Source organism: Sapajus apella, unplaced genomic scaffold (genome assembly GCF_009761245.1).
Source record: "Sapajus apella isolate SASKATOON/1434 unplaced genomic scaffold, GSC_monkey_1.0 scaffold23, whole genome shotgun sequence".
NCBI classification, from domain to species: Eukaryota; Metazoa; Chordata; class Mammalia; order Primates; family Cebidae; genus Sapajus; species Sapajus apella.
The window spans coordinates 27,464,057-27,491,063 of record NW_022436963.1 but is presented as its reverse complement, the minus strand read 5'-3'; the positions used below and the strand labels follow the sequence as shown (position 1 = coordinate 27,491,063).

Sequence of the window (27,007 nt, the reverse complement as noted above, 5' to 3'; positions counted from 1 at the left end):
TCACTCATTTGTGGGATGTAAAACGCAAAACAATTGACTCATGGAGATAGAGAGTAGAAGGATGGTTACTAGGGGCTATGAAGGAAACCGGGAGGGTGGGAGGGTGACAGATGGGGATGGTTAATGAGTACAAAATAAAAGTTAGAAAAAATAAACAAAGCCTAGTATTTGATAGCACAACAGGGTGACTATAGTCAATAATAACTTAATTATACATTCAAAAATGTAAAAAAGAGTATAATTGAATTGTTTGTGACCAAAGGGTAAATGATTATGGGAATGGATATCCCATTGTCCATATTATGATTATTATGCATTGTATGCCTATATCAAAAAATCTCATGTGCACCATAAATATATACACCTACTATGTACACACAAAAATTAAAATTAAAAATTAAAAAATGAGGCCAGGTGTGGTGACTCATGCCTGTAATCCCAGCACTTTGGGAGGCCAAGGCAGGAGGATTGCTTGGGCCAAGGAATCAAGACCAGCCTGAGCAACACAGTGAGGGGCAGGCTCTACAAAAAATAAAAAATTAGCCAGACGTGGTGGTGCATGCCTACAGTTTCAGCTACTCAGGAGGCTGAGGCAGGAGGATTGTTTGAGCTTAGGAGGTCAAGCCAGCAGTGAGCTGTGATACTGCCAGTGCACTCCAGCCTGGGCAACAGAGCAAGACCCTGTTAGAAAGAAAGAAAAAGAAAGAAGGAAGAAGGAAGAAAGGAAGGAAGGAAAGAAGGAGGGAAGGAGGGTAGGAGGTAAGGAGGGAGGGAGGGAGGGAGAAAACTCAAATACTTTCCTCCTCTGCCCACTATCAAGGTCAGGTGAAAAACTTCATAAAATGCTTTGTAAACTACAAGTCACTAGTTATGAGATACGATTGATCAAATATTTGAGCTGAGTTTTTATTTTCCCTTTAAGACTGAGACTTCTACAGTTTTAAATTCAACAAGTATAAATACTGTTTTATTTCTCAGAATGGGTATATATTTGAGAGAAATGACCTGGCTCTAAGCAAAGAGTGTGGTAATGACAAAATTCTTCATAGAATAGCATTTTGGAGAACGAGGAAGGATATGTTACTTGAGGACTAATAAGAGTGAACATAGCATTTGAATGAGTATGTTAATGATTGGATTTGCCTTTAATAAATGGAAATGAATCTGAAGAAGAAGAATGCAGATGATCACACTGATATGAGAGAGAGACTTGGGAATTTTCAAAAAGTGCAGAGACCTTACAAGTAGCACAGTCTGACTTGAATGAAGGATACATGAAGGAGAGTAAGGGAAAGCATGGCTCATGACACAGGTAGAACTGAATTAATTGGAGAACTTCCAATATTTGTTGAAGGAAATTGAATTTGAATGCTTGATTAGGCAGTTTGAACTTTGTAGGAGATGGGATCTGTGAAGGTCTTGACACAGAGTAATGACAAAATCAGTCATACTTTATGAAGTTTTCTCTGCACAGGCGTCTGTGTCAATAAGCTAAGTCTTGGAAAGGGCACAGAGGATGCCTCAAAATAGAGGGAACATATAGGAGGCTGGTACAAATGTCTTGGAGGAGAGGTAATGGTGGATTAACTTGACTGGTAATGACAGAACTGAAAAGGAATAAACAAATGCATCTTGAGATAAAATACAGCCCACAAGTTTAAATATTTAAATTATTTGTGACACAAAGTCAACGTATATTTGCTACCCAATAATATTGAAATAGCATTGGCTGTATGTTAAATGTGCTACTCCCTGAACAAACTACACTGAAATTATACCTGCCTAGGTCAAGTGTGTTGGAGGAAACTGTGTTCATTTCAAAAATCAGGACTAGCTTCCTGCTTTCAGTATACAGCATAATTTTTTAAAATTAAAAAAAAAATTCCTATCTAAGCCCAAAATATATATTGTGATAAAACATTTATACCTAAAAGTAGATTCTAACAATAACCAGTTCAATTGGTAAAAGTGTTTGGGAATAGTGGCTTACCCATAAGTAGTCTTGGGGTCTTATTTTTGGGGGTCCATAATGTGCTTATTTATTTTAAATATTTATTGAGTGCTTACTATATGTTAGGCACTGTACTAGGCATCAGCAATGCAGCCACTGATATGACTGACAATATTTTTACCTACATAAAACTTATATTTCTCTAGGTATAGGCAAAAAATGCTCTAGTAAACAATGTATAAATAAGTTAATTTCAGATAGTGACAAGCTCATTGAAAACAGTAAAAATCGGTTGACGAGAGTGACTAGGACCAATGGTGGAATAAGCTATCACTTACCCAGACAAGGTCCTAAGGGAACTTCAGACTATGGGGGTGACTGATTAGAGATGCGTATAATGGAAACAGTCAGTCATAGAAAGATTTGAAAAGTGTTTCACACAACTGAACAGCACATGCAAAGACCCTAAGCAGAGAGCAATCTTGACATTTCTATGAGCCTAAGAAAAAAGTGTGGCTCTAATGCAACGATTAAAGGGAAGTTAAGTATAAGTAGAGATGAAAGAGGTCGGCAGAAGAAGCCAGGTTGTTTCATGACTTGATAGCATGGCAAGGAGTTTGATTTTAAGCATCTGGAATTTTTTTTAATTGGGGGAAGAAAAATGTTATCAATCCTTTCATGCTATTTTCGAGTTGTGGCATAGCTATTTATGAGTGCCCTTAAAGTGAAAATATGACCTGGTGTTACCACTTCCATAGAATGCTGACCCTCTCCTTCAAATACTTCATGGTGAAAACACAATTTCTCACATTCCGTTCAACTAAGAGCCTATAGTATGCCATTTCCTATAGTATGCCAGTCTGCATACCAATTATTTTCTCCCAATGCTGACAAAACATAATTTTTTCCTACATTGTTGTCACTCCTAATAAACAATTTTATTTAATGTTTAAGAATCAATTACTTTGAAAGAAGGTTTGATAATCATATAACCGCCTTTATCAGTAGGCATTGCATGAAAATGGTGTTTTCAGCATTTCTAAATTGGACCATTTCTATTGGAAATTGCAAAGATGTCACTTGGCTTAAAAATATAGCCTGGTATTCCATTCCTAAAGGTGCTATTATGCTAACAATAAATCTGAACAAGACCGTAGGCAGAGTGTGGGTTGTGATGTACTCAATATTCATCACACTCTGGCCCAAAGGAATATCTATTATGTGCTTCTGGGATCCTTGAGCAAAGCAGGTTTATTACACCTGCCAATTTTCACGGATTTGCTGTGTGATACATTGTTGTCTTCGAAGAAATCTTGGTCATAGTGAATATTTCCATTCTTCTGGTTTTCTCTCTCAGGTAGTTCATTTGCTCTGGCTCTCAATTCAATAAAAGGCTATGTTTGAAATAGAGTAAAATTCAAGCAATCATAAATACTTTCCAATGTCCCTTTTTCCTAGGTGCTTGACTGTATTTAGAAAGAGGTAGATTTTTTTTTGCCCAGATTCACTTTCAGGCTGTGTTATTTATAAAGTAGTAAGCTATGTGAAAATGCTGACAGAATAGATTTTTTATTTCTGTATTGGTATTAGCCCTAAAAACAACTTTATTTTATTGGTAGAAGTCAATTACTTTGGGAGAAGTTTTGAAAATAACATAACCACATTTGTCAGCAGACATTACATAAAAATGATTGCAGCAAAGACTTATTATAATTTTGAGTTTCAGTTTATTCTTCAAGGGTAATTAGTACAGTAGGAGAAACCAGCTCATTAGGCCCTGTTGGCATAATACAATAATTAGAATGCTTCAAGGAGAGTTTGATGCTACTCTGCCAATAAAAATGACTAGCTCCATGTTGACTTTCTTGAATTATTCCATTTCATCATGACAAAACAAGTCTCATACTGAATAACTGGTACTTCTTCAGGACTAACCAAATAGTTATTCAGTCCATAATTTTATAAAATACATACAAAAATCCTTAACCCATAGCAAAAGAAACACAAATGGCAAACAAATGGGTATATTTATGAACCAAGTGACTATTTTACAAACTACCATTTAAATGGTAGTTCTTGTTAAATAACAAGGTTAAAAGAGAATACAGTAGGCAAAAATCCTTAAGAGGCCATGAAAACTCAGTATGAGGAAAATCACATTCCTCGTAACTAGCACTCTGCTATTATTTATTATGTTTCATCTATAGTAGCAGCCATTGGCCCTCACTGACACTGCTCTTAAGGGTTGCAGAGCTTCAAATAGCCTTCAGGTTTAAAATTGTGCTATCTCCAACCCTGGGTAACTCAACAACAGATATAGCACACAATTCAGTTTATTATCATGTTTACTCTATTAATCAAGTATTTTTTAAACATTTAAAAAAAATACTTAAATTTATCAAATTTTTAAAGATTGGGGCTTAATTTTTGAAATCTATCTAATATTTTTCAAATTTTACATAAAAGCCATGGTAAGGTGAAAGCTTTAATAAAATAGAGTCATCTTGTGCATTCTGAGAATTTTTCACTATGGTTAAATGTAACAGTTAATCAAATCAGTTAATCTTGGGTTTCTTATACAGGTCACATTCTAGGATCAACAAAAATTGACCCTGTGTGGTTTTTCAACTTCTACCCATTAGTGACATTGTTTAGTATTTATTAAAAAATAAAATATTTCTAGGCCACGCGCGGTTGCTCACGCCTGTCATCCTAGCACTGTGGGAGGCCAAGGTGGGAGGATTGTCTGAGATCAGGAGTTCGAGGCCAGCTTGGGCAACATGGTGAAACCCCGTCTCTACTAAAATACAAAAAATTAGACAGGCATGGTGGCGGGTGCCTGTAAGACCAGCTACTCAGGAGGGTGAGGCAGGAGAATTGCTTGAACCTGGGAGACGGAGGTTGCAATAAACAGAGATTACACTACTGCACTCTGGCCTGGGCGACAGAACAAGATTCCGTATCAAATAAATAAATAAATAAATAAATAAATAAATAAAATGAAATAAATAAAATATTTCTTCATAAAAACAATCTGTGCATTGTCTACAAAGGCAAAAAAATAGACATACAATTTTTCTCCATTTATTAATTAGGTTACCCAAATTACCTCATCAACATATATTTTTCTACTTTTAGAAATGTAGATTTTTCAGTAACTTGGGGCTGAAAATAAGTGTTCTCAGTCTATATTAAACCTCTTGATTCTTTTTTTCCTTCCAGGAATCATTGTGCCTTTTTAAAATTCCTTTATTTGTTCTTTTTCTCATTTTCAGTATTGAATAGGCATTTATCCCAGCAGAGTTTTATTACTAATTCAACCTCAAAACCAAATTTTCTAATCTGTGTTAGTCAAGATCCTTTTTGTCACAAGGGGCAGAATCTCAGTTGAAGTGAAGTTGCTTGCTGGTTTCCCTGCATAGAGTGTCAGGTTGAAGAGGGCAGGGACCATGGACCTCCTGTTGTTGAAAGTCAACATCAAGCTTTGTGCATGGCACATCATAGTTTCTAATATATATCTGTCTTTGTTGAAGTAAATGAACCCTGCTTTCTTTTATTCATTTAGCAAATATTTAGTTTTCATGTATTAGGGGATGGAGAAGCAGTAAAGCACAAAGCAGATGAAAATTCCTGCCCTCAAAGAGTTTCAGATAGGGCATGATTTAAAACTTTTAAAATGTTATTAAATTTCTATCTCTAGAAACTTATATCCATAACTTTATTGCACACTGGCAATCATAAAGAAATGAACCAGATTAACAGTTCCCCAGAGGATGTTATATGACTAAATTTATTCTACTGATATTATAAATAGGACAACAACATTAACTTTGGATAATTCATTCATTCATTCATTTAACAAATATTTACTGAATCCCTACCAAGTACCAGCAAGATACAGCCTCTGCCATCTGGAAGCTTAAGGCTTAGTGAGGGAGAAACATAGGAATTTAATTTCTTATGACTTCTGTAAAAGTTACCACAAATATTATGGCTTAAAACAGTATGTATTTATTTTCTTACAGTCCTGGAGGTCAGAAGTCCAAAATGGGGTTCACAGGGCTGAAAGCAAGGTGCAGGCAGAGCCATACCCTATCTATAGATGGAGGGGAAAATCGGTTCCCCTGCCTTTCCTAGCATCTAGAGTTTCTGTCATCACATCTTGTGGCTCATGATCCCTTCCTCAGTCTTGAAGTCCAACAATGCAGCATCTTCACATCTCCCTCTGCTCTGCTGCCACATTGCCTTCCTCTCTGTCAGATCTAATTCTGCTTCCCACTTATAATCTCCGTAGTCCAGGACCATTAATCTCCCCATCTCAAGATCCTTAAGTTATTCACATCTGCATAATCCACTTTACCATACCAGGTAGGACTCACAGGTTGCAGGTATTAGGACCTAGATATCTTTGGGGGCCATTATTTAGCCTGTCATGCATATCAATGAAACAGTTAAAAAGTATATAATTAGTAACTGTATTTCCTAATTAAATGGGCCTTGGTTTTCTTCTAATACTTTAAAAAATACTGAAGTAGAACAATCAAACTTTTAATTACACAAAACTTTAAAATTGTCCCAGAATCAATCATGTATGTCTGTATGGATCAAGTTTCATTGTAAAGGCCTATAAGGCCAATGTCTATAGTAAAAGTGCTAAATATTACTAGTAAAAGTGCTAGTTAATATTTAGAAAATGGGAGGAGAGGTTGTTGAAAAATGTTAAGTTTTAATTTAGAGTTTAGGGAGATTTAAAGTATCAATCTCTTAGAAAAATTATAATCATTAAAATAGCAAGAAAGAAGCAAGTAATTGGGAAATACTTGCTGGTATTTCAGAATGAATAAAAAGTATATTTTGGGAAAACAAGATATTATCACTATGCATAGTCATAGAATTCTAATCACCAGACAATCTAATTTTTCAAACTAAAATAGTATCTGTGAATAGGGAGATACACTATGAACTCTCTAACAAAACAAACAGATTTAAAGCAATGTTCTCTTGTGTATATCATTATCAACATCCTTACCTCTGCGGTAATGTTTAGATTGGATTATCCTATTTAAGTAGCTATTGCTTTAAATAATAAATCCAATCTGTTCTTTCACAATGAAATTGTGTACTAAGGGTATATGATTATTTCTCCCATTAGAATAAAGCAACAGGACATTTTGAATCACATCCAATTTGGATAAATAAAAGTTAATATAAGAGCTGGAGTATTTCTTAGATTTGATATGTGTTTTGAGAATAATAATTTATTTTAATTTAACAGAAAAGGTCTTTTAGAGATCCTATGCTAATTCAATATACATATTTAAAAGGCAAAATGTTAATGTTGAATTTTGACAGGAAGATGAAACTTGAGGGTAGGAATAGAATTCTTATTCACACATGTATGATTTGGAGGCACCTTGAAGACTTTCTGCTGTCTTTTTTAAACCTATCACCAAAGAAGAATACATTATTATTTAACCCCAAATCTTTGTTATAGAGACTTAGAAGTGTCACTAATCAAAACACCGTAATCACTTTGAGTAAATATAACTATAGCACTTCTAGCTGCTGGATTCTCTAGCAGTTAAATTGCTTTTATTTGTGTAGTTTTCTGATTCTCCTGGTTGATTTCTGCATATTTTAGCATTTTCATTCCTTTTAAGATCGGCATATCTATTTCTCAGGATTGCTATAAAATATACGTCCTTTACAATAACTGTGTTTCTGCCTTGTAAATTATTATGTTTATTCTTGCATGTCTCTCAATATATTAATGCTTTGTTATAAGTATATGCAAATTCACTAGTACCTATCGTCACATAGTCAGGGGGAAGGAGCAGGATATGGTAGAAGAGGGCCTTCTTCGATAATCATATGATCTAATAAATGTCCATGCTCTGCAACAACTCATGTAGGTAAGCTCAACAATTAATTTTAACAATTAAGTTCAGTAATTATGAACTCTAGGATTGTAACAGACTATAGTTGATTGTTTACAAAAACAGCCACTATTATTGCCTTTATTATTTCTATCGCCTTTTAATGGTATAACTTTGCAGCTTTTCTATAAAGAGATGTAGTACCATTCCACATTCATTGAAGCTGGACTGGTCTTGTGACTTGTAATTGTGAAAATAATGTCACAGAAATGGCAATGTAGCAGGTCTAAGCCTTGGCATCAAGAAATACTGTACTCTTCTGTTTATTTATTTATTTATTTATTTATTCTAGGAACCCTGAACAGCTACCATGTAAAAGAACCCAGACTCATAGAGGATAACATTTTGACCAGACCCATGGCAACACAGTTGTCTCTGTTAGGAATGTTCTAGACTAGTCACGTCTCAGATGACTCAGTTCATCAAAGATGCAGTACACCCAGGCAAAACCAAAAGAAGACCCATTTAACCCCATCCTAAATTGCCAGCTCAGAGATTTGTCAACTAAATACATGGTTATTTGTTATTATAATACACTCACATCTGGCATGGCTTGTTACAAAGCAAAAGTTAACTGAAACACAGATATTAATATGTTTAAGTTGAATAAAATAACATGTTCTGGTCTATTCTTTTAAAATAAATGAAAAGAAAACATAACTAAGGTTCTTTCTAGTTCTGAGGTAACATTCTATATTACTTTTTCTTCTAAATGAATATAGCTTTAATTTTTTGCCATATCAAACTCTAAACACGAGCGAAAATATGTATTTTTATTTTAATTTTTTAAAGACTTTACTATAATGAAAATAAGAATAATTATTCACTGTTTATTGGTGATTAAAATATTTAATTATATTCTTTTATAAAAATATACTACATTATCATATAATTAAATATTATAAAATTACATTATATAAAGCTGTCATATTTGATAATTTATAAATGTAATAATGTTATTTTCCATTTAAAACTGGCATTTGATACATTTTTAAGGATTAAACTTTCCCTGTCTAAGTCATAGAGGTTACCTTCAAAACTTTATCACTTAGTCATTCAAATGACATACAAATTGTGCATTTTGAAAATTGCTCCACCTCTAAAAAGAAATACAATGCCAATATATTTATCAATCAAAACTCATAATAATAGAACACTTTACCTGCACAGGAGTTTATGAGTGGCAGCAGAATTACCAGTTTCCATAGCAACTTCATTTCCACTTTCTAAGGTCAAAAATTTCTCCCATACAATCAGAGGAAAAAAAAAAATCTGTCTTCCAGTCAGTATCCCAAGAGTCTGAAAGAGACAAAATTGTCATAAAATGAAAAACATACAAACATGGAATATTTAAATAAGCATATGATTGTTACATATTAATTAAATTTAATATTAAATTTTTGTTATCCAACATAAAGCAACCTAAATGGATACTTTCTACATGTACATATTTTCTGCAAGGTCCAGTAAATTCAGCTTATATTTTTAAAAATTTCAATTCACACCTCAAATATATATGGCATTTGCTATTATATTTTTTGTAGTTGTTAATGGGTTGGAATGGAATTCAAATGATTATATTCCATGTGGACCAAAATTTACATTAGTTTAGGAAAAACATATTAAAACAACCACAAAATTCTGTTGTTGGCTTGTGTTTTAAAATTTTTATTCACTAGGAATGGGATATGATACTTCTGTATCATATATATACATTAACATCAATTTTCTGCATTTTACCAATATTATTGAGAATACACTCATTAGATAACATTATTTGTCCTAATATCACAAGAAATAAAATTAATATTGTGCTACAAAATTTCTGCAAGAAATCCATTTCTAGCAGTGTTATCTTTCAGGTATGAGACATGCTTTTCCTAAGGGGTTGCATCATAATTTCCTCTAATTTATTTTGACATTTAAGCTATGTAGTGATAAATGAAATCAAGATAAAGTGTTAGCTTGGCCTTTAGCCCAAAAGAGAAATCTAATAAGAGGTTCATAAAAACTTCTAAACTCATAAAAATTTAGCATAAGCTCAGAACAAATGCATCTAGGTTACATTTGATAAAACTATTATATATCAAGTGATAAGATCCTTTGGAAACTTTAACATAATGAAAACATACTTTCTTGCAATCTTAAACATTTTTTGGGAGAGTGTGGACTTTAAGTGTGATAATAGTAAATAATAAATTTTTTATCAGGTCCTGATGAATTTTTAAATTTTAAAAATCTTTCATTTCTTTCTGTCATGAGTTACTTCATCTTAAACCAAAAATCATTGATTATATTTAACTTTTAAATAAAATTTAAGTGAAATACTTTCCAAATTTAATCAAAGGATAAAAATCACAGGAAAAATAAACAATATTCAGGGGTCAACATACTATATTGAGTCAATATTCTTTCTCAAATGTGTTAGTATCTGACATCGTCTTTCCATTCCTTTTGCCACCACAACATTTAATGCCTTACATAAATTAGATTATATGTTATATCCATTCATTCATTTATTACATTTTCATAAACATTTATTTGTTTGTTTCTTTATATAATCCCATTCTTTGCAAGACAATGGGCAGTAAGGTGTTAGTGGTGAGCCTAAAATCCTTCCATTTCTACCTTTGAGGTACTGTTCTCTTGTGAGGGAGATATTTAACAAAAACAGAAAAACAAAAAACACACACAGGTAAATATTTATGTGGTAAATATGATAATATTAAAGAAAATGTGAGATGTATGAGATTTATAGGATGGGGTTCAGGTAGTATTTTTTAGCTGAGGCTTGAAATATGAGTAGCTCTCTGCTAGGTGAAGAGTGTGTGTACATGGGGTGAAGAGCAGAGCTGTAGGAATTATAATAGGTATGAAGGAAGGATGAGGCTAGCTTTGTAAGCAAAAGAGGGACAGTGTGCTCAGGTCCTATGGCAAGGCTTGCGTTGTTTTTTCAAAGATCTGAGAAAGTCCGGTTTGATATTCAGGACTGTGGCATGAGACAAGGTTGGAGAAAGAGAAAGAGGCTGAAATATACAAGACATTTAGGTCATGTTAATGTGAATGAATGTTGTACTTTCCGATTATAATTGAGAATTTTAAGCAGAACAGAATCCAGATTTATTTTATATCTTTGGCTACCGTGGAGAATGAAAGAGATGGAGTAAAAAGTGGAATTACACAGAGTAATTAAAGGCTACTTTTGTAGTACAAGAAAGGAATGATGAAGGTTTTAAATAGAGTAGTGGCTTTGAAGATTAAAAAAAAAAATAGAATCTCTGAATAGTCTTCCTGCTTTAAATCTCTTGTCCTTTCTACCCATTTAAATGTTATCATCAAAACATTCTTCCTAAAACAAAGATTGCTCCAATTATGACAGTTTATGCAATGGAGAGTTTAATCACTTTCAATTTCACAAACATCCAAAGTCTTTGGAAAGATATTCAAGACTGTACACAATAGGTTTTTAATCTTCCTTTTCCACAAGACTACTACTAAATATTTCCAATCCAGTGACAAAGATCTACTTCCTGTGCATGTGCATTGTGTATTATCTTTATATAGAAGTTATTTAATTTATATAGAATTCCCCCTTATGGTCTGTATCTCCCTCAAAAATTGTGCAATGGTAGTATGGCCCTACATCTCTGCTTTCATTGGACAGTTCCCATGTATCCAATTGTCATGGCAGTATTATCAATAGATCCTTTTTCTCAAAAAAGCATTAGCTTATAACAAAATTATATGGTACACTTATTTAATAGATATTTGTTATTTTTTACCCAATAATTCTGTTGTCTTCTTGTGATAAAAAGTCTGTGACTTTCTTTTGAGGAACCACCCCCCTATATACCATCAGACAATACAATTGAAGAGTTATTGCCCCTACCTCCTAGCTCCAGGATGAGCATATGACCAGGTCATTGCTAATCAGTAATCTATTTATTTGGATACAATATTTTGTAAAGCATTGAGCATATGGCCTAATTAAAACCAATGGCAGTCGAAGCCAGGACTTTTGTCAATATTATTAGAAAAAGTGTGCAATCTCTCCGTTAAGTTATCAAGAGATAATAAACCTGATGACCTGGTATATCTCACAAATGTTATCTTTACAGTTTGCAGCCACAGCTAAAAACTTTCAGTTCCCCTTCATGTACAGTTTTCTAAGGATCCACCCCAAATATATCCCTTATTAGGCTTTAGTATTCCTGAGTTATAATACACACAGTATTAGGCTTTAGTAATCCTGGGTTATAATACACATAGACCCAAATACAACAGATCCCCAAATCTCTAACACTGAGAAACAGCTGCTATGCTTCCTTGGGCTAGAAAATTATTTAAAATACCCAATCCTCTTGAGGCCTGTAAAATCTAGCTATCTATATCCCATTTTCCATTCGCAAGCTACGTCCAATAGTCACAGCTTCCCTTAGTTCTATTCCTGGGTACATTCTCCTGCATGGCCGTTCCCTCATTTGGAGGTAAGAAGCAGAGTTCTGCTTTTTCTATATCTGAGTGTTACTGTGAGTTGTTCCATCATCCAAAGAATCTATAGTCATACCCAGTATCATAGAATCATAAAACATCTTACCTAAACCCCTGGAATTCTAAGATACATGAGCCAATAAGACAAATTTTTGCCTAGTCCTGTTTCTGTTTTGTTTTTATGTCCTTCTACCTAAGTAATCTGACAAGTCCCTTCTTTCTTTCTTTCATTTTTTTTTTTTTTTTTTTTTTTTTGAGATGGAGTTTCACTCCTGTTGCCCAGGCTGGAGGGCAATTGCATGATCTTGGCTTCCTGCAGCCTCGGCCTCCTGGGTTCAGGTGATTCTCCTGCCTCAGGTTCTCAGTAGCTGGGATTACAGGCACACGCCACTACCATCAGCTAATTTTGTATTTTTAATAGAGATGGGATTTCACCATGTTGACCAGGCAGGTCTTGAACTCCTGACCTCCAGTGATCTGTCCATCTTGGCCTCCCAAAATACTTGGACTATAGACATGAGCCACCATGCCCAGCCCCCTTCATTATTTATCCTGAATTTATATGAAGTTTCCCTTAAAGATTCTAGGGCAGACTGACACAATATATTTTTCTTAAGGTTTGCACTTATCAAAGACTCCATTATATTGCCAAGGTTTTTGTACTTTACCTTGATGATAAACACCATGTATAATACTTACTTATAATACTTGGTGTGGTGTCTACTGCAGAGCTCATAGCTATTCAGTAAGCATGAGCTAGGTTTATATTTGACAGCTGAACAACCTAGTATTATAGAGAAAAATGCTACACTGGGAATCTAGGGATTTTGCTTGTACTATTGTCTATTTCTCTTCACCAGCTGAGTAACATTGAGTGATTCATGTACAATCACATTGATTGTCAGTTTTCTCTTTTGAAAATTGAAGGGTTTGACCTAGAAGTCACCTTCAAGTTTCTTCCAGCTATAATATTCTAAGATGGTTTGATTCCATCCAGTGTATAATTTCCTAGCAAATGTTGCCCTTTATCATCTGATTGCTTATCAGCATACTTTAATGAGGGCAAAGCCCGAAAATATATTTTATTTGGCATTCCTCTATAATGCAAGCCTAAATAGCTAATACTTATGCATCGGTTGCCATTTGTAAAAGTTTCATTTGTATAAGTTTAAATTGCTTGAGGAAGGAGGATACTCTGGCTCAATGACAGCAATGCAGATAAGAAAAGTATAGTTATTTACTCACAGCAGAATAGAGTAGAAATATTCAGTGAGTAAAATTTAGGCTAGTCACTTTCATGCAAAATAGCCACAGGAATTAATTCTAGGTTCCTGGAATCCTACAGGTCACCTGAGGCAAAATGGACTAATAAAGGAAAACCAGTAAATAAATCTAACTTAAAGAAACTTCTAGAACCTAAAAAAAGATTCTAAAAAATGTGTCACCAGCATTTTGTTTTAGATGAGGTATTTTAAACAATAATTTGGCCCAGAATAGTGAGTATCTTGGTTCTTAACCTAACTTCTGAGGTTATAATGTTCTGTTATTAATGGATAAAACTTGTCCTCCCAGACCATGTGTGTTCACTTTTCCTTGTATAAAATTGCTCACTGCAAAAGTAACAATTTCAAACACTTCAAGAAAAGAGTATGTACAGGTCCATAATCATTTTTCTTGCAATTAAAAAGAAATCTTTGCACGTTTAAAATTACATGCAAGCTTGCTGGCAAAATTTATTTGGTGGCAGAGAACTGTCCCAAAGCAATGTGTGGTTGCTTAGATCTTTTCATCGAACTTATAAATATTGATGCATTTTTCTGCTGAAACAGAGATGTTGGTTGATAATAAGTATATTATTCATTGGCCATATATACATATGTACAAATTTATATGTATCTTTAATATACATATCTAGCTATAATATGTATATGCATGCACATGTAAGTACATATAAATTTGTACACACAAATTTATAAATATATAAAAATACATATAAATTTGTACCACATTACCTTTCTAAAGGCTAAAACAAGGGTCAGCAAACCATAGCCTGATGAACAAATCTGGCCCCTAGCCTTTTTTTGGTAAACAAAATTTCACTGCAACCCTACATACCTTTTTATTGATGTATCGTCTATGGCTGTTTTTGTGCTACAAAGCCAGGGCTGAATAGTTGCTCCAGAGAACATGTGGTTTACAAAGATGAAAATATTTATATCTGACTCTTTCTGGCTATAGAGCTTCTGGAATTCCTTTTGCTGATCTCTGGTTTAATGCATTCGAAACTCTAAGACACATTTGGCTGTGAAGATTTCCGTTAAAGGATTATACAACTGTATTTCTCTAACCCAGTGTATACATTCTCAACAAGCATACCATGTATTTAGCTGAAAATGATGCAATCCAGTATTCCGAAGTAGCTTAAGACTGTGAGCCCTGCCTTTATATGACCTCTTCTCCCCATATGTCACTGACTTGCTTCTGATCTCAGAAGGCTAATGAAAGAACTCAGAAATTGTTGCTCTGACAGTGAGGTCATACCCAATGCTAATTGTACTTAACCCAGACAACATTGTTTGTTTGATTCAGAATAATCATGTTTTTAAGAAATGAAAAAGTGCCACTCACTCTATCTTCTGGCTCTAAAACCATTTGTCATTCCATAAATGTGCACAATTGCCAGTAAACCAGGAATAAGTACAGAAGTCAAAAAATGGCTGGATCTCAGGCATTGGGAGAATTCTGGAAGGTAGCTGGCATGTTAAACCTTGGTTTGCCCAACAGGCTTGAGAGACAATGAGAGTTAACCTAAACAGAGATGACATCTCTGTTATTCTCTGTTATTTATCTTTTATGGAGGAGTTTTCCAACATTTTTTTTTTTTTTGCAATGAGAACTAAGATTATTTTCTTGAATAAAAAGGCAGGGTGGATGTACACGCATAGCTCAATAACAAGCTTTTGAAAGGTGCTCATGGAGGGTTGGTACTTCTCAACCTAACTTAGAAGCTACAGAGAATGTCTAAAATAATTTAAAACATCATACTATCTATGGTAGGGCAAAATAGGAAATTATTCTTTTCCAGTTCTCCTAACACTGTGCTTTTAAATTTCTGTAAATACATCTAGGTGACACCAACTTGGATGCTGGAGAATTATGTGCATTAATATACACTGTTTATGTAAAGCCTTAGGTCAGTTAAAATGACCTGAGGATTTCTTACCTCTTTTGCAGTATCTGAAATGATTTTCTCATATTCGCAGCAGGAAAAGTAGAAACTACTACTAAAAGGCTTTAGTTGTTGCTCTAAGTACAGGAGAGTATAATGGTCAATGGAGGAATATTACTTCGAAATATTGGCTAACTTCTCTCTCTAATTGTCTTACTGGTGTTGCTTTAGTTTATCAAGAAATCATTGTTGCAAGTATATGAGTCCTAGTGGGCTTTATTCTCCCCTTATTTATAGCAACATTATTTCCACACTAAAGGATTTCATAGTAAAGATCAAGATCCATTTTCAGTTGTCATGTTCATCATCAGAACAAATGTATGCAGCTCTAATTGCCCTTTTGTTTTTAATTGACCAGTTAATTAACTACATGAGATAAATTAAAAATCTCAAATTCACTTTCTTCAGGTAGCTCCGCAATCTTATTTTAGTGTGATAAAAATCCATGGCCAGAAGGAAGAGGAGATTTTTAATAATTTTTTAACAGATTTCCAACTTCAGCATTAATGAAGTTATTTACTATCAAGCTAAATCAATAATGAATTAAAAAGTGAACTATTTGTGATCTGAAAAAAAATATAGACTAGGAAACCCCACCACCATTAAGTCAGGCAAAGTAGCAAGATAAATTGTTCCATCAAATTCTTTGTTTTCAGAATATAATGCTATCACTTATGATAATTGTTATGCCAAGCTCTCAAAATAGGCAGTCATAATAGATGATAGATTAGTAGAAAGATATAACACAGCGTGTTTAATGTGATCATAGAAGAAGCAGTAGTGCTTTTCTTAGAAGAGGCATGATTACATGTTAAGTTGTTAACAGCATGAAATAAATGCAAATATGTTTGTTATGGAAATAGTCAGAATCATTTCTACAATTTTTTTTTTAATCAGAGAAACCAAGCTGTAGAACTTAACTCAGTCATCAATAGAGTCTCTCTCATATGCCTTTTTGCTTGAGGCCATGGAGTCTTGCTGAAAGATACTAGTGTGAAGAAATTAGTTTGAAGACTGCTGAAAAATCATACTTTCAATGAATTTCAGAATTGAAAGAAACTATATAGATAATAGAGGTCAGCCTTCTACTTTCATAGCTGAGGAAACTGAGACCTAGAGGGGATAAGTAATTGCCACTATTTATATAAATAGGTGATGGGTAACTAAATAGAATTTAGTTCCTGACCTATAATGAAACCTGGGAATTGAAGGCAGATCCCTGATTGAGTGTCCTCCCTACTATGTGACCCTCTTGATCTGTAACACTGCACACGTCATCAAAGCATAACTCCAGCCTCCGTGCGCACCTATTTTTCTAACTGCAACATGCAAGTAATTATATCTCATGAAAATGCTCTTGGTATTTATATTAATCAGAACACAAGAATGTAGATGAGAGATGCTGCTATAGCTTTGAGGATTTGTAGTGTTGACTTTCTACTCCTAAAAAGGTGGCAAGAAATACTTATTGATTGGGCAAATCTAAGTTTGCTAGACTTTCCAAAGTCAGGGAGAATACAACTTGAAATAGTTATAATACTTTCTCGGAGAAGTAAATGGATGATATTGTTAATACAAACTAAAAATGGCCTGAGAAGAACTTTGTACTTCTATATTTGAGTCCTTGTGGACCAACTCTAACTTAATAGGTAGACAAGATTGAAAAGCTAACTTAGGAATATGTGCGTATGAACAATAGCTGACTCTTGGCCAATCCCAGCAACCATACTTCAGCCACTCATACACTGCTGAGTATTCAAACCGTGCTCAAACAAAGCAAATGCCAACCTGTATCCAACCCAGCTGTTTTTGTACCTCACTTGATTTCTGTACGTCATTTCCCTTTTTTTGTCTACATATTTGTTCCGATGACAAGGTATCCCTGGAGTCTCTCAAATCTGCTGTGATTTTGGGAGTTTTTCCAGAACCTGGGGTTGCCTGATTCGTGAATTGTTCATTGCTCAATTAAGTGCCTTTAAATTTAATTCAGCTGAAGTTTTTCTTTTAACAATATTTTTAGGGCTCCATGATCTGGGCTAGGTGATTTTAAGGTTGTTCTTGCAGGATGAGGAGCTGATTAGAAGTGGGTAGAGATTAGGGCATGATAGCTTAATTTGATGAGTACAAGAAGGTCAGGCTCCTGATACAGATAGTGATGTTGGTCTTGAAAAGTGAGTTTTATCCTCTAGAAGCAAAAATTTCCTGAGGGAAGTAGCTAAATTATTTTTGCTTTCAGTGTCCTTTAGCACAGGGATAGGTAATTGTGCTAGTTCTGGTTCTCAGTAATGAACTCAATAATATAATATTATAATATAGATGTTATTATTTATATATAATATATAAATTATTATTCTATATGTGTTATATTCTGTAATATATATTGATGTTATTATTCTATATTACTATTCTAATATTCAATGTCATTATTCTATACATAATATATAGAATGTTAAAGGACTAGATAGCAAATACTTCTAGCCTGGTCACTGTTGCCACTGCTAAACTATACTATTAGAATACAAAACCAGTCTTACTGAAGAGATAAACAAATGGAAGTGCCAGTTTTTAATAAAAAACATTATTTATAAAAACAGGTGAGGAATAATTAATTCATGGCCACAGCTTCTTCATATAATCCAAATTAAAAAAAAAAACAAAAACAAACAAAACAATAACATAGCAGAATTCTATTAAAACAAGAATGTGTCCAAAGCACTTTCTAAAATTTCATTTTAGGGGAAATACAAACAAACTTATCTGTGAGCAATGTTAGAGCAGAAGAGGAAAACCCCTTTTTTAATGTATTTAAGAAAAAGTGGTTACACTACAGAAAATGAATATTTCTCTCCATTTTGCTACAGTTGTCAAATTAAAGAAAAACAAATGAAACAGATCAGTGTCAGCTAAAACAGTAAATAAAGATGGAATTTAATAAGAACATGTACTAAATCATGTATCTAAGTTTTTAAATAGCCTGCCTAAATATATTGAGTAGGAGTAGAGTGAGTAAATGTGGCTTTCCTTCAATTCAAGTTTGAAAAAAAAAAAGCAGATAACAAAATTCTATAGGGTGAAGTTGGGACAATATTCAATGTTTGCTTATTTTTTTCCTTAATTGCCAAAAATCTGGCATTACTCAGGTTGCATTAACAAAAGCATGGTGACCATAGCTAGGAAAGTGCTACTTCCATCCTGACCTGCACTTGTGTAACTACACAAAGGGGTTGTGTTCTCTTCTGAGCATCATGGTTTCAGAGGAACTTTGACAAATTGAAATACTCTTCTGGGGAGCAGTGCAAGGATGATGAAGTGGCTGAGAGCCATGACTTATAAGGGTCAGTGAAAAGAAATGAGCATGTTTAGCCTGGGGAAGAGAGGATTTAGCAGGCAGAGGAGAGCCATCTTCAAATATTTGAAGGGCTGTCTTGTGAAAGAAGGATTAAACTTATTATTTGTGTCTCAGGAGAGCATAACTGGGACCAAATAGTGGACATTTCAGGGCAGCAAATTTCAGCTTAATATCAGCCCTGAGCATTTTAACAAGGAGAATTGTTTAGCCAGTGGTTAAATGCACTGGCTTTGAAACCTAGACAGTCTGGAATTCCATTCCTAAAATCTACCACACACTTCATAGCTTTGTGACTTTAGAAGAAGTAAACTAGTTTTCTGAGTTTGGATTACATGATAATTATAATGGAAAAAGAAGCACCTACCTCATGGGGTTCATAAGATAATTCAATGAGTTTGTACATACAAAGTGTAATGTTTTCTCTATGAGATGCTTAGTTGTCTGTAACTAGGAATAAATAAATGGCACCTTTTCAAGTATATCATAAATAGTATTTCGGATCAATTAGTAAGTTCAACTAGATGACCTCTGAAGCCCTTCTAAACTTGCAGCTCTTCATTACTATACAGAAACAAGATGCTAAAAATCCTCTGATCCAGGGGTCATCAACTGGTAATCTAATAGATTCCTTAAAATAGTGCTTAAAAATTGAGAAATTACATATAAAAATAAACATTTGACTTCTCATCAAATACCTGAAAATTTGGCATCACTAGTTTATATTTCCATGCAGTAAAAACACAACAAAAAGGCATTAGTCACAACAAACATCAGGAGTGACTGGCACTTTAACACAAGTGTTGGCCATAGTTTGGGAGACACCCCCTGTTGTCTCACACCTAGCTCCCTTCACTCTTTCATATTACCTGCCCAGTCTTGGAAGGCGTCGTGTATGTTGTCTCTGCACTATACCAGGTAAACAAGAAAGCTGGAATCAGAGTCGTTTAAGATTGTGTGACAGGATAGAAAAATAGGAGGAGGAAGAGACAGAATGGGATGCCAGGAGGTAGGCTGAAAAGGAAGCTAACGAGAACAATAGTAATGATAGAATTTATCAAATACCAAACAGAAGCAAGATTCTATGCCAGGAATTACATCCGCTGCCTCATTTCATCTTCATGGCTGTCAAATAAGGGCTATACACTTATGGCATTCATTTTACAGGTGAAGAGACTGAAACTGAAAGGAACTAAATAACTGGACGAAGTGCACACAGCTAATAAGCGGCAGAAAAATTCCTCATTTGACAGTATCAACAGAATCCTGAGTCCATGTTTTTCATCACAATGTCCAGTCTTACAGACTTTGCAATTTTGCTCAAATCTGAACATTGAAAAAGAAACATTCCTACCTATTATAGGTGCAAATTGAAGACTCCCACTTCATTGTGAATAACCTGAATTGTTAGAAAGCTATATGGCACTGGGTAAGGGTTCCTACAGTATATTATACTTAAAAAAAGCAACATCCAGCTAAATAATATGCAAAATCCAAGGTTAAATAAGGCAAAACAGTTCCTTTCCTGCAGGATTTCTGTATCTCTGTAGTGCCAACGTACATTACAGAACTTGAAGACAGGGGCATAGCCTGTACTGTTTCCTAAACTTCCGTGATACTGGGACTCAGTTTTCTGTAGTGCTTTTCCAGCAGTGAACACTTCACAGAACACACTTTGGGAAAGTCTAATCAAAGGGAAAGTCATGGCCAAGAATTACAGAGGTCTCAGAGATCCAACTGTGTCAGTAGCTAACACTGTAGTTTGAGTAAGCCGTAGAACCTCTGTTCTTGGGTTGTCCACTGTAAATATTTTGACAATACTACCTATCCTACAGACTGCTCCTAATTTTTTAGGGATCAATTACTAAAGTATGTAATAGAGCTCTCTAACTTGCAAAGAGCCCAAGATCTCCATAGGGGATTAACTTACTAAATTTTCTCTGTCTCATAAAAGTGGTCAGGAAAGTTAGGTGGATTTTAATTGCTTTTGTGACAATCAGTGATTCTCTGACCACACATGATGGCATAACTTCTGCTTCTTTTCTTTTCTTTTTTTTTTTTTGAGACAGAGTCTCAGTCTGTCGCCCAGGCTGGAATGCAGTGGTGCAATCTCAGTTCACTGCAACCTCTGACTCCCAGGTTCAAGTAATTTTCCTGCCTCAGCCTCCTGAGTAGCTGGGATCACAGGCACTTGCCACCATGCCCAGCTAATTTTTGTATTTTTAGTAGAGATAGTGTTTCACCGTGTTGGTCAGGCTGGTCTTGAACTCCTGACCTCAGGTAATCCATCTGCCTCAGCCTCCTCAGTTGCTGGAATTACAGGCATAAGTCAACATGCCTGGCAGCATAACTTCTTTTTAATAATGCATAGAAATGTGAATTTTCTGACCTACATAGAAAAGAAGTATTGAAAATAATACCTATATATATGTAGCATGTATGTATATATAGTCTATATATATGTGCGTGCGTGTGTGTGTGTGTGTGTGTGTGTGTGTGTGTGTGTGTGTAGCACCATAAATACACTAAAACCATGCAGTTCTGAGCTCTCTCCTGAGGAAGAATGCACTTCCTTCCAAGCTTGTCCATTAGGAGAAGGAAAGGGGAAAATAATCACAGAGCACTAACAGCAGGATGTACACTGATTTCATTCTGTTCCTGTTGGCTAAGGTTCATAGTCCCCAGCCCCTGGACAATTGGATCTTTTGCCTTCTCTTCCATCAACCCCTCCCTTGATATGTGCTCCCATTGGCAATCCTGACCTCACAGAAATAGGAGTTGCCTTGGGAGGAAAATGTGGTTGCCTGTCAGCAGTGATGCTGCAAAACTCTGGGAAATTTCTCTGCAATAGAGAAGCTAGAATTTTGAAATAATAAAAATAAAAAAGAGTGAGAAAAAACATTACTCATTTGGGAACAGAGAATGCCACTTCATCTTAGTATCTTAAGTGCCCTGGCTTTTAGAAATTGTAGAAACTTAAATCAGGCATTACTTTGTTGAGGGTGGTTATTTTTGCAAAATATATCACTGCTGAGCAGAAATACTTTGTGGTATGGGGCATGGGGGTCCAACTTCATTCCCCAGCCCATTGAAAATTTTATCCAAAGGAGATACAATTTAAAGGCAAAGAAATTCACCCACTGACCTCATGATACATTTCTCCAAAGCCAGGGGATTAAAATATTATCTAAGATTTTTTAACACTGCTTATGTGCTTCCTGGATTCTTACTAACAGCAGACATCACCACGTTCCAATATCTGGAATTCATGTTTATACAAATAATACCCTGCTTTTGTAAACTGATTAATAATGTGAAAGATGCTTTCTTAAATGTCTCATTTTGATTTTTTAAACTACCCAGAAAACAAAACAAAACAAAAACTGAGGCTCAGGGAGATTAACTAACTTTCCTGCAACCACAGAGGATAAATTGTTCATATTCTTTCAAAAAGCATTGTTTTACATTTTGTACCCTCTAAATGTAGATTACTTGGGAAAAAAACTATGTTCTTAATTTGTATCCAGGTCTAGACAAGAGTATTATGGACAATTAGCAGTGTGTAGGGGATTATGTCAGGATCTTAAAATCACACTTACACAGAAGAAAAAGTACCTTTTGCACAGCTTCCCCAAGGGCTTAGGTTACACAGAACACACGTGAGAGATTAGCTCCGTGGAAAGAACACTGGGCCAGGAATCCAAAGGACTCTGTGACAGTCCTACTACCTAATATCAGTAACATTAGTTGAGTAAATGGAGCAACAACTCTGGTCTCTGATTTCCAAATTGAGATGGGGGAGCAGGCAACTCAATAAAGACAAGTGCAAAAGTCGAGATGCTGTGGTCAAATAGAGGAGGCAGACCTCCAAGTAATATAACACTACTTCAAGTAATGGACCAAAAGCATGTAGATGTTACATGGTCAATCTTGGTCTTGTACCGGAACTTTGACTTCACATTGAGTGGCCTTTCCATATTATTTACAGGAAATACAAGATTATTGTTAGTTACCTGGATATATGTATTTGGAATTAGTCGGAAAAAAATTTGATTGGCTTAAAACACAGGAGGCAGATTGATTGTAAAGGTAGTTTTGAGAAAACATTCAGGAAGGGAAGGGCTGTAGTGAGATCCACAGCAGGGTTTTGCTGTAGATACTGCCTTTGCTTTAGTTTTGTTGGCTGCCCATTAGATTTAGAGGATCTAACGAAGGAAAGAAGAATATAGGAATACAGCCATGTTTTCCTAACAGTTGTCCTTTTTCTCTACATGATGTAATTAAAAGCCCTAATTCTAGAGCATAGCTACCAATCTAATCTACTAGTTTTTCTTGTATGGCCCTGAGCTCACATATTCAAGATGGCATTGACTTTGTCAGTCTACCAGATTTTGTGTTTAAGAAAATGGAAAGGAAAATAAAGTCACTGGCTGACCTCATGAGAGGCTCAGGAAGGGGCAGTTGCAGCTGAATCCATGCTCTGTAGCCAGGCTGCCTGTGGTTAAATCTGCCTCTGCCTCTCAATAGGTGAAGGATTTGTGTGAGTAACTTAACTCTTCTTGCCTTAGTTTTCTCTTCAGTAAAATGGGGCTAATAATGGTAGCTATGTTTTCTTTAAGGTGAGGATAAGCTTATTCATATAAACTGCTTAGAACCCTATTTCGTAGGTAGTCTGCACTCAATAAATAATAGCTGCTATTATTATTATTACTACTAAATAAAAAACAACCAAATTGAAAAGATCAAGTTATTTGAAGAATGTCTCATCTTTGCTTATGTTGGTCCATCTTCCTGCAATTCTCTAATTTTAGCATTCTGTCAAGATTCAATGACATAATTCTATGAAAATATTCATTAAACCTTCATTTAAAAGTACTTACACTTTCCTTTCAACTCCTAATCAATTTACCCTTAATAAAGGAATAAATAAAATATTTGTGGCATGTCTCCTTTTTCAAGATATTGGTCGGTGCATTTTTCAGGATCTTGTGTACGTGTCCTTATATGCACGATGCACTAACTTATATTCATTCAATGAATGAGTTGGTGATTGGTTGCTACTTATGAGTGCCTTAAATGTATTTCAGGGGTATTATAGAAAAAGCCTCGCAGAAGCAATCATAATTTTGAGTTATTGTTCTTCTTGTTATCTTGATAGAATTCAGTACAGCCTCCTTGAAAGCAGGTATGTAAGACTTCTTTAAATAAGGGGAATAAAGGAAAGTAAGTAGGCTTAAGCTAAAGTAACTGTCGTCAAGTGACTGTTATTCAAACACTCTAGAAAGAGGAAAGAAGTGAAATTCTTTCTTCACTAAAGTGATCCTCAGCAAAGATGATATCATTCACCTATATCTTTACATTTTTTTTTTTTTGATAGAATTTCCCTCTGTTATCCAAGCTGGAGTGCAGTAGTGGGATCACAGCTCATTGCAACCTTGAACTCCTAGGTTCAAATGATCCTCCTGCCCCAGACAGAGTCTCACTATGTTGCCCAGCCTGTTCTCAAACTCCTTGTCTCAAATGATCCTCCTGCCTCAGCTTCTCAAAGAGCTGGGATCACAGGCTTGAACCACCATATCCAACCCGCATTTTAAAACACATATATCTCTGGTGTGTCATCAATGAGGCAACTGATTTTTAGGACACCAGAGGAGGTGCATCTCTAGAAAGAAAAAGCATTTTGTAATCTGCATGTAAACTCTAATGGTATAAACTTGATCTCGCAAATGTAAAGTGATACTTGAGCACAACTCATTTTTTAGCTTATTGGATGCAATCAGATTTCTAAAAGATATGAGTTTGAAAAAGTATTGATCACATTTGCAAGATGTTATTCAGAGGTTTTAGAGTAAAAGAAATATAAGCACAGTTACACATTTTAGAAGTGTCAGGTCCAATCTGCTTGTCAATTCCCAGAACATACTAGTTTTTCAGAGGATATACGCATATAAATAAACTAAATGCATATAGAAAAGCACATACATCTTTTCTTTCCAAATCACTTTCCTTCACTCTACCTGACATAAACTCCCTGATGTCCTGGCCAGAGTGGTATTTTTGGCACAATATTGTTCCTGATTTCTCTATTGCCTCCTGGGGACCTGCCTTTCAAACACATAATGTGAATTTTCTCATGAATGCCAATGATATACGGCTACATTTTTCCTTCAAACTTTCTACCCTCCAGGCACTCCAAGTACTCTGTGACTACTTTCAAGATATTCATAACAAGGTGAATAGCAATTACTTGTAATAGAAGGTAGAAAAGGCAAAGGGCATTTTTATTGGTTCTAGGAAGATTTATCTACATTGATACAGCATTTACTGAAAAACTCTTATCATTCCAGAGTATGATGAATGACCACCTACGTCTCAGCTCTGTCCCTGGAGGCTCCTAGGGGCTAACTGCCTTGAGGTCTACTTTGCCACACAGAGAAGTTAGTTTCTATTCATTCTGGCATGTTAACTTCACTTGAATTTAGTGAGGAAGGAACACTTTTATTCACTCCCAATTCGAATCAAAATAAGGGTTTAATTTGCTTCCCTGTCTTCTGGGGCTAATCTCCATTCATTGAACACTCATACTCCCATTAATTCAAGGAGAACAACCCCCTAAGCAGCTTTGAATAAGGCACTGAAGGACTAATTGTTCCTTTGGAAGCTTGCATACGGCTCCTGCTGGTATCAATGGGTACCTCCCTTTGTATACCCTGCATTCCAGGACAGAACTGAGTAAAAGACATAATTTTATGTTACTCGTCATGGAAAATTAACCCCCTACTTACTTCTGAGCTCAGCACTGCATTTCCAGGATGAATATCATAGTGCTTGGTGTGCCCTGCAGACCTACTATTTGCAGGTGGAATCCAAGATATCAACTTCTCCTAAGTGTGAGGAACTTTCATTCCACAGCAGATATCAGAGCAGACCTTAGCAAAGGCCAGTTTATGGAACATCTACAGGGTCTGCCTGTTATTTCAATGAGCCAACCTGTTAGCTGTGAAAAAGAGTTCTCAATCCCTTTGCTATTCTTAATATTCCATGATTTTGTCTATATTATTTACACTCAAAGAATTTCCGGAGACAAAGTATAGTAATAAGTAAATTTCATCTTAATTTATAAATGATTCACTTTTTGCAACTCTTAGTCGAATTCCATTTCTAACAGTTGTTATAAACCACACTAAAGAAAGACAAATGATTCCTATGTTGACACAGACAGACAGAAGCTTTCATGTCTGCACATGTGTACATTTTTTCATACATGTGACTGACTTGATTTACTGATCAAACATTGTTGTCTTGATTTCAGTTCCCCCCAAAAGTAGATTCTGAATCAAGGATTTAAATGAAAGTTTAGTTGGGAGGTGATCCCAAGAAACACTGGTAGGATAGTGGGTTACCCAGACAGAATGAAGCCAATAAAGGTGTGTTACCAAGCCAGTTGCCAGTGTCGTCAACTGGATCTCAGTTTCCCTGGGGACCACTGGAAGGCGGTATAGCACAATGCTCAGGAACTCAGCCACAGGGCTAGAAAGATGCATGTTTATTTACCAGTTCCCAATCTATAATTGCATGAGAGTTGCTCTGGGAGCATTAACTCTCAGGCACTTTTTGCTTTTTCTTGCTTTGAGGAAAGCATGCTTCCTAGTCCAGAAAATAGGCTTTAGTCCAGGACAGTTGGGTTTACACAATGTTATCTTTCAGGGTTACAGTGGCAAACCCTGGGGGTGAAGAGAGTGAGGGTAGGAAATTCACTAAGGGCACAGACAACGTCTGCTACAATGATTAAAGCCTTGCCAAGTATTAGATATAGGATTAGAAACTGGCCTTGAAATACAGTCAGTGCCTTGTATAAAGATTGGACTTTGGCAAGGATTTTTATTACTAGAATACCAAGCTTATTATTCCTAATCAATCTTCTTGTTTTGCAATTGGCTTTTTCATTAAGTGGAGAGAATACAGGGAAGACAGGACTTTTAATAGATAAATCGTACTAAAAATTAAGGATTGGCTTTTTAAACTAATTTTTTTTTTTTTTTTTTTTTTTTTTT

At 35.2% G+C, this 27,007-nt stretch overlaps 1 protein-coding gene across 3 annotated transcripts in view; it reads right to left on the bottom strand.

Annotated features, from left to right (window-relative positions):
• CNTN6 (contactin 6) overlaps nt 1-27,007 on the bottom strand; it is a 295,215-nt gene that overhangs the window by 229,502 nt on the left and 38,706 nt on the right. For all 3 annotated transcript variants that reach the window (XM_032290508.1, XM_032290509.1, XM_032290507.1), the window contains exon 2: nt 9,050-9,186. In XM_032290508.1, the coding sequence (XP_032146399.1) occupies nt 9,050-9,104 (55 nt within the window). In that variant the 5' untranslated portion in view covers nt 9,105-9,186. The remainder of the gene's footprint in view (nt 1-9,049; nt 9,187-27,007) is intronic.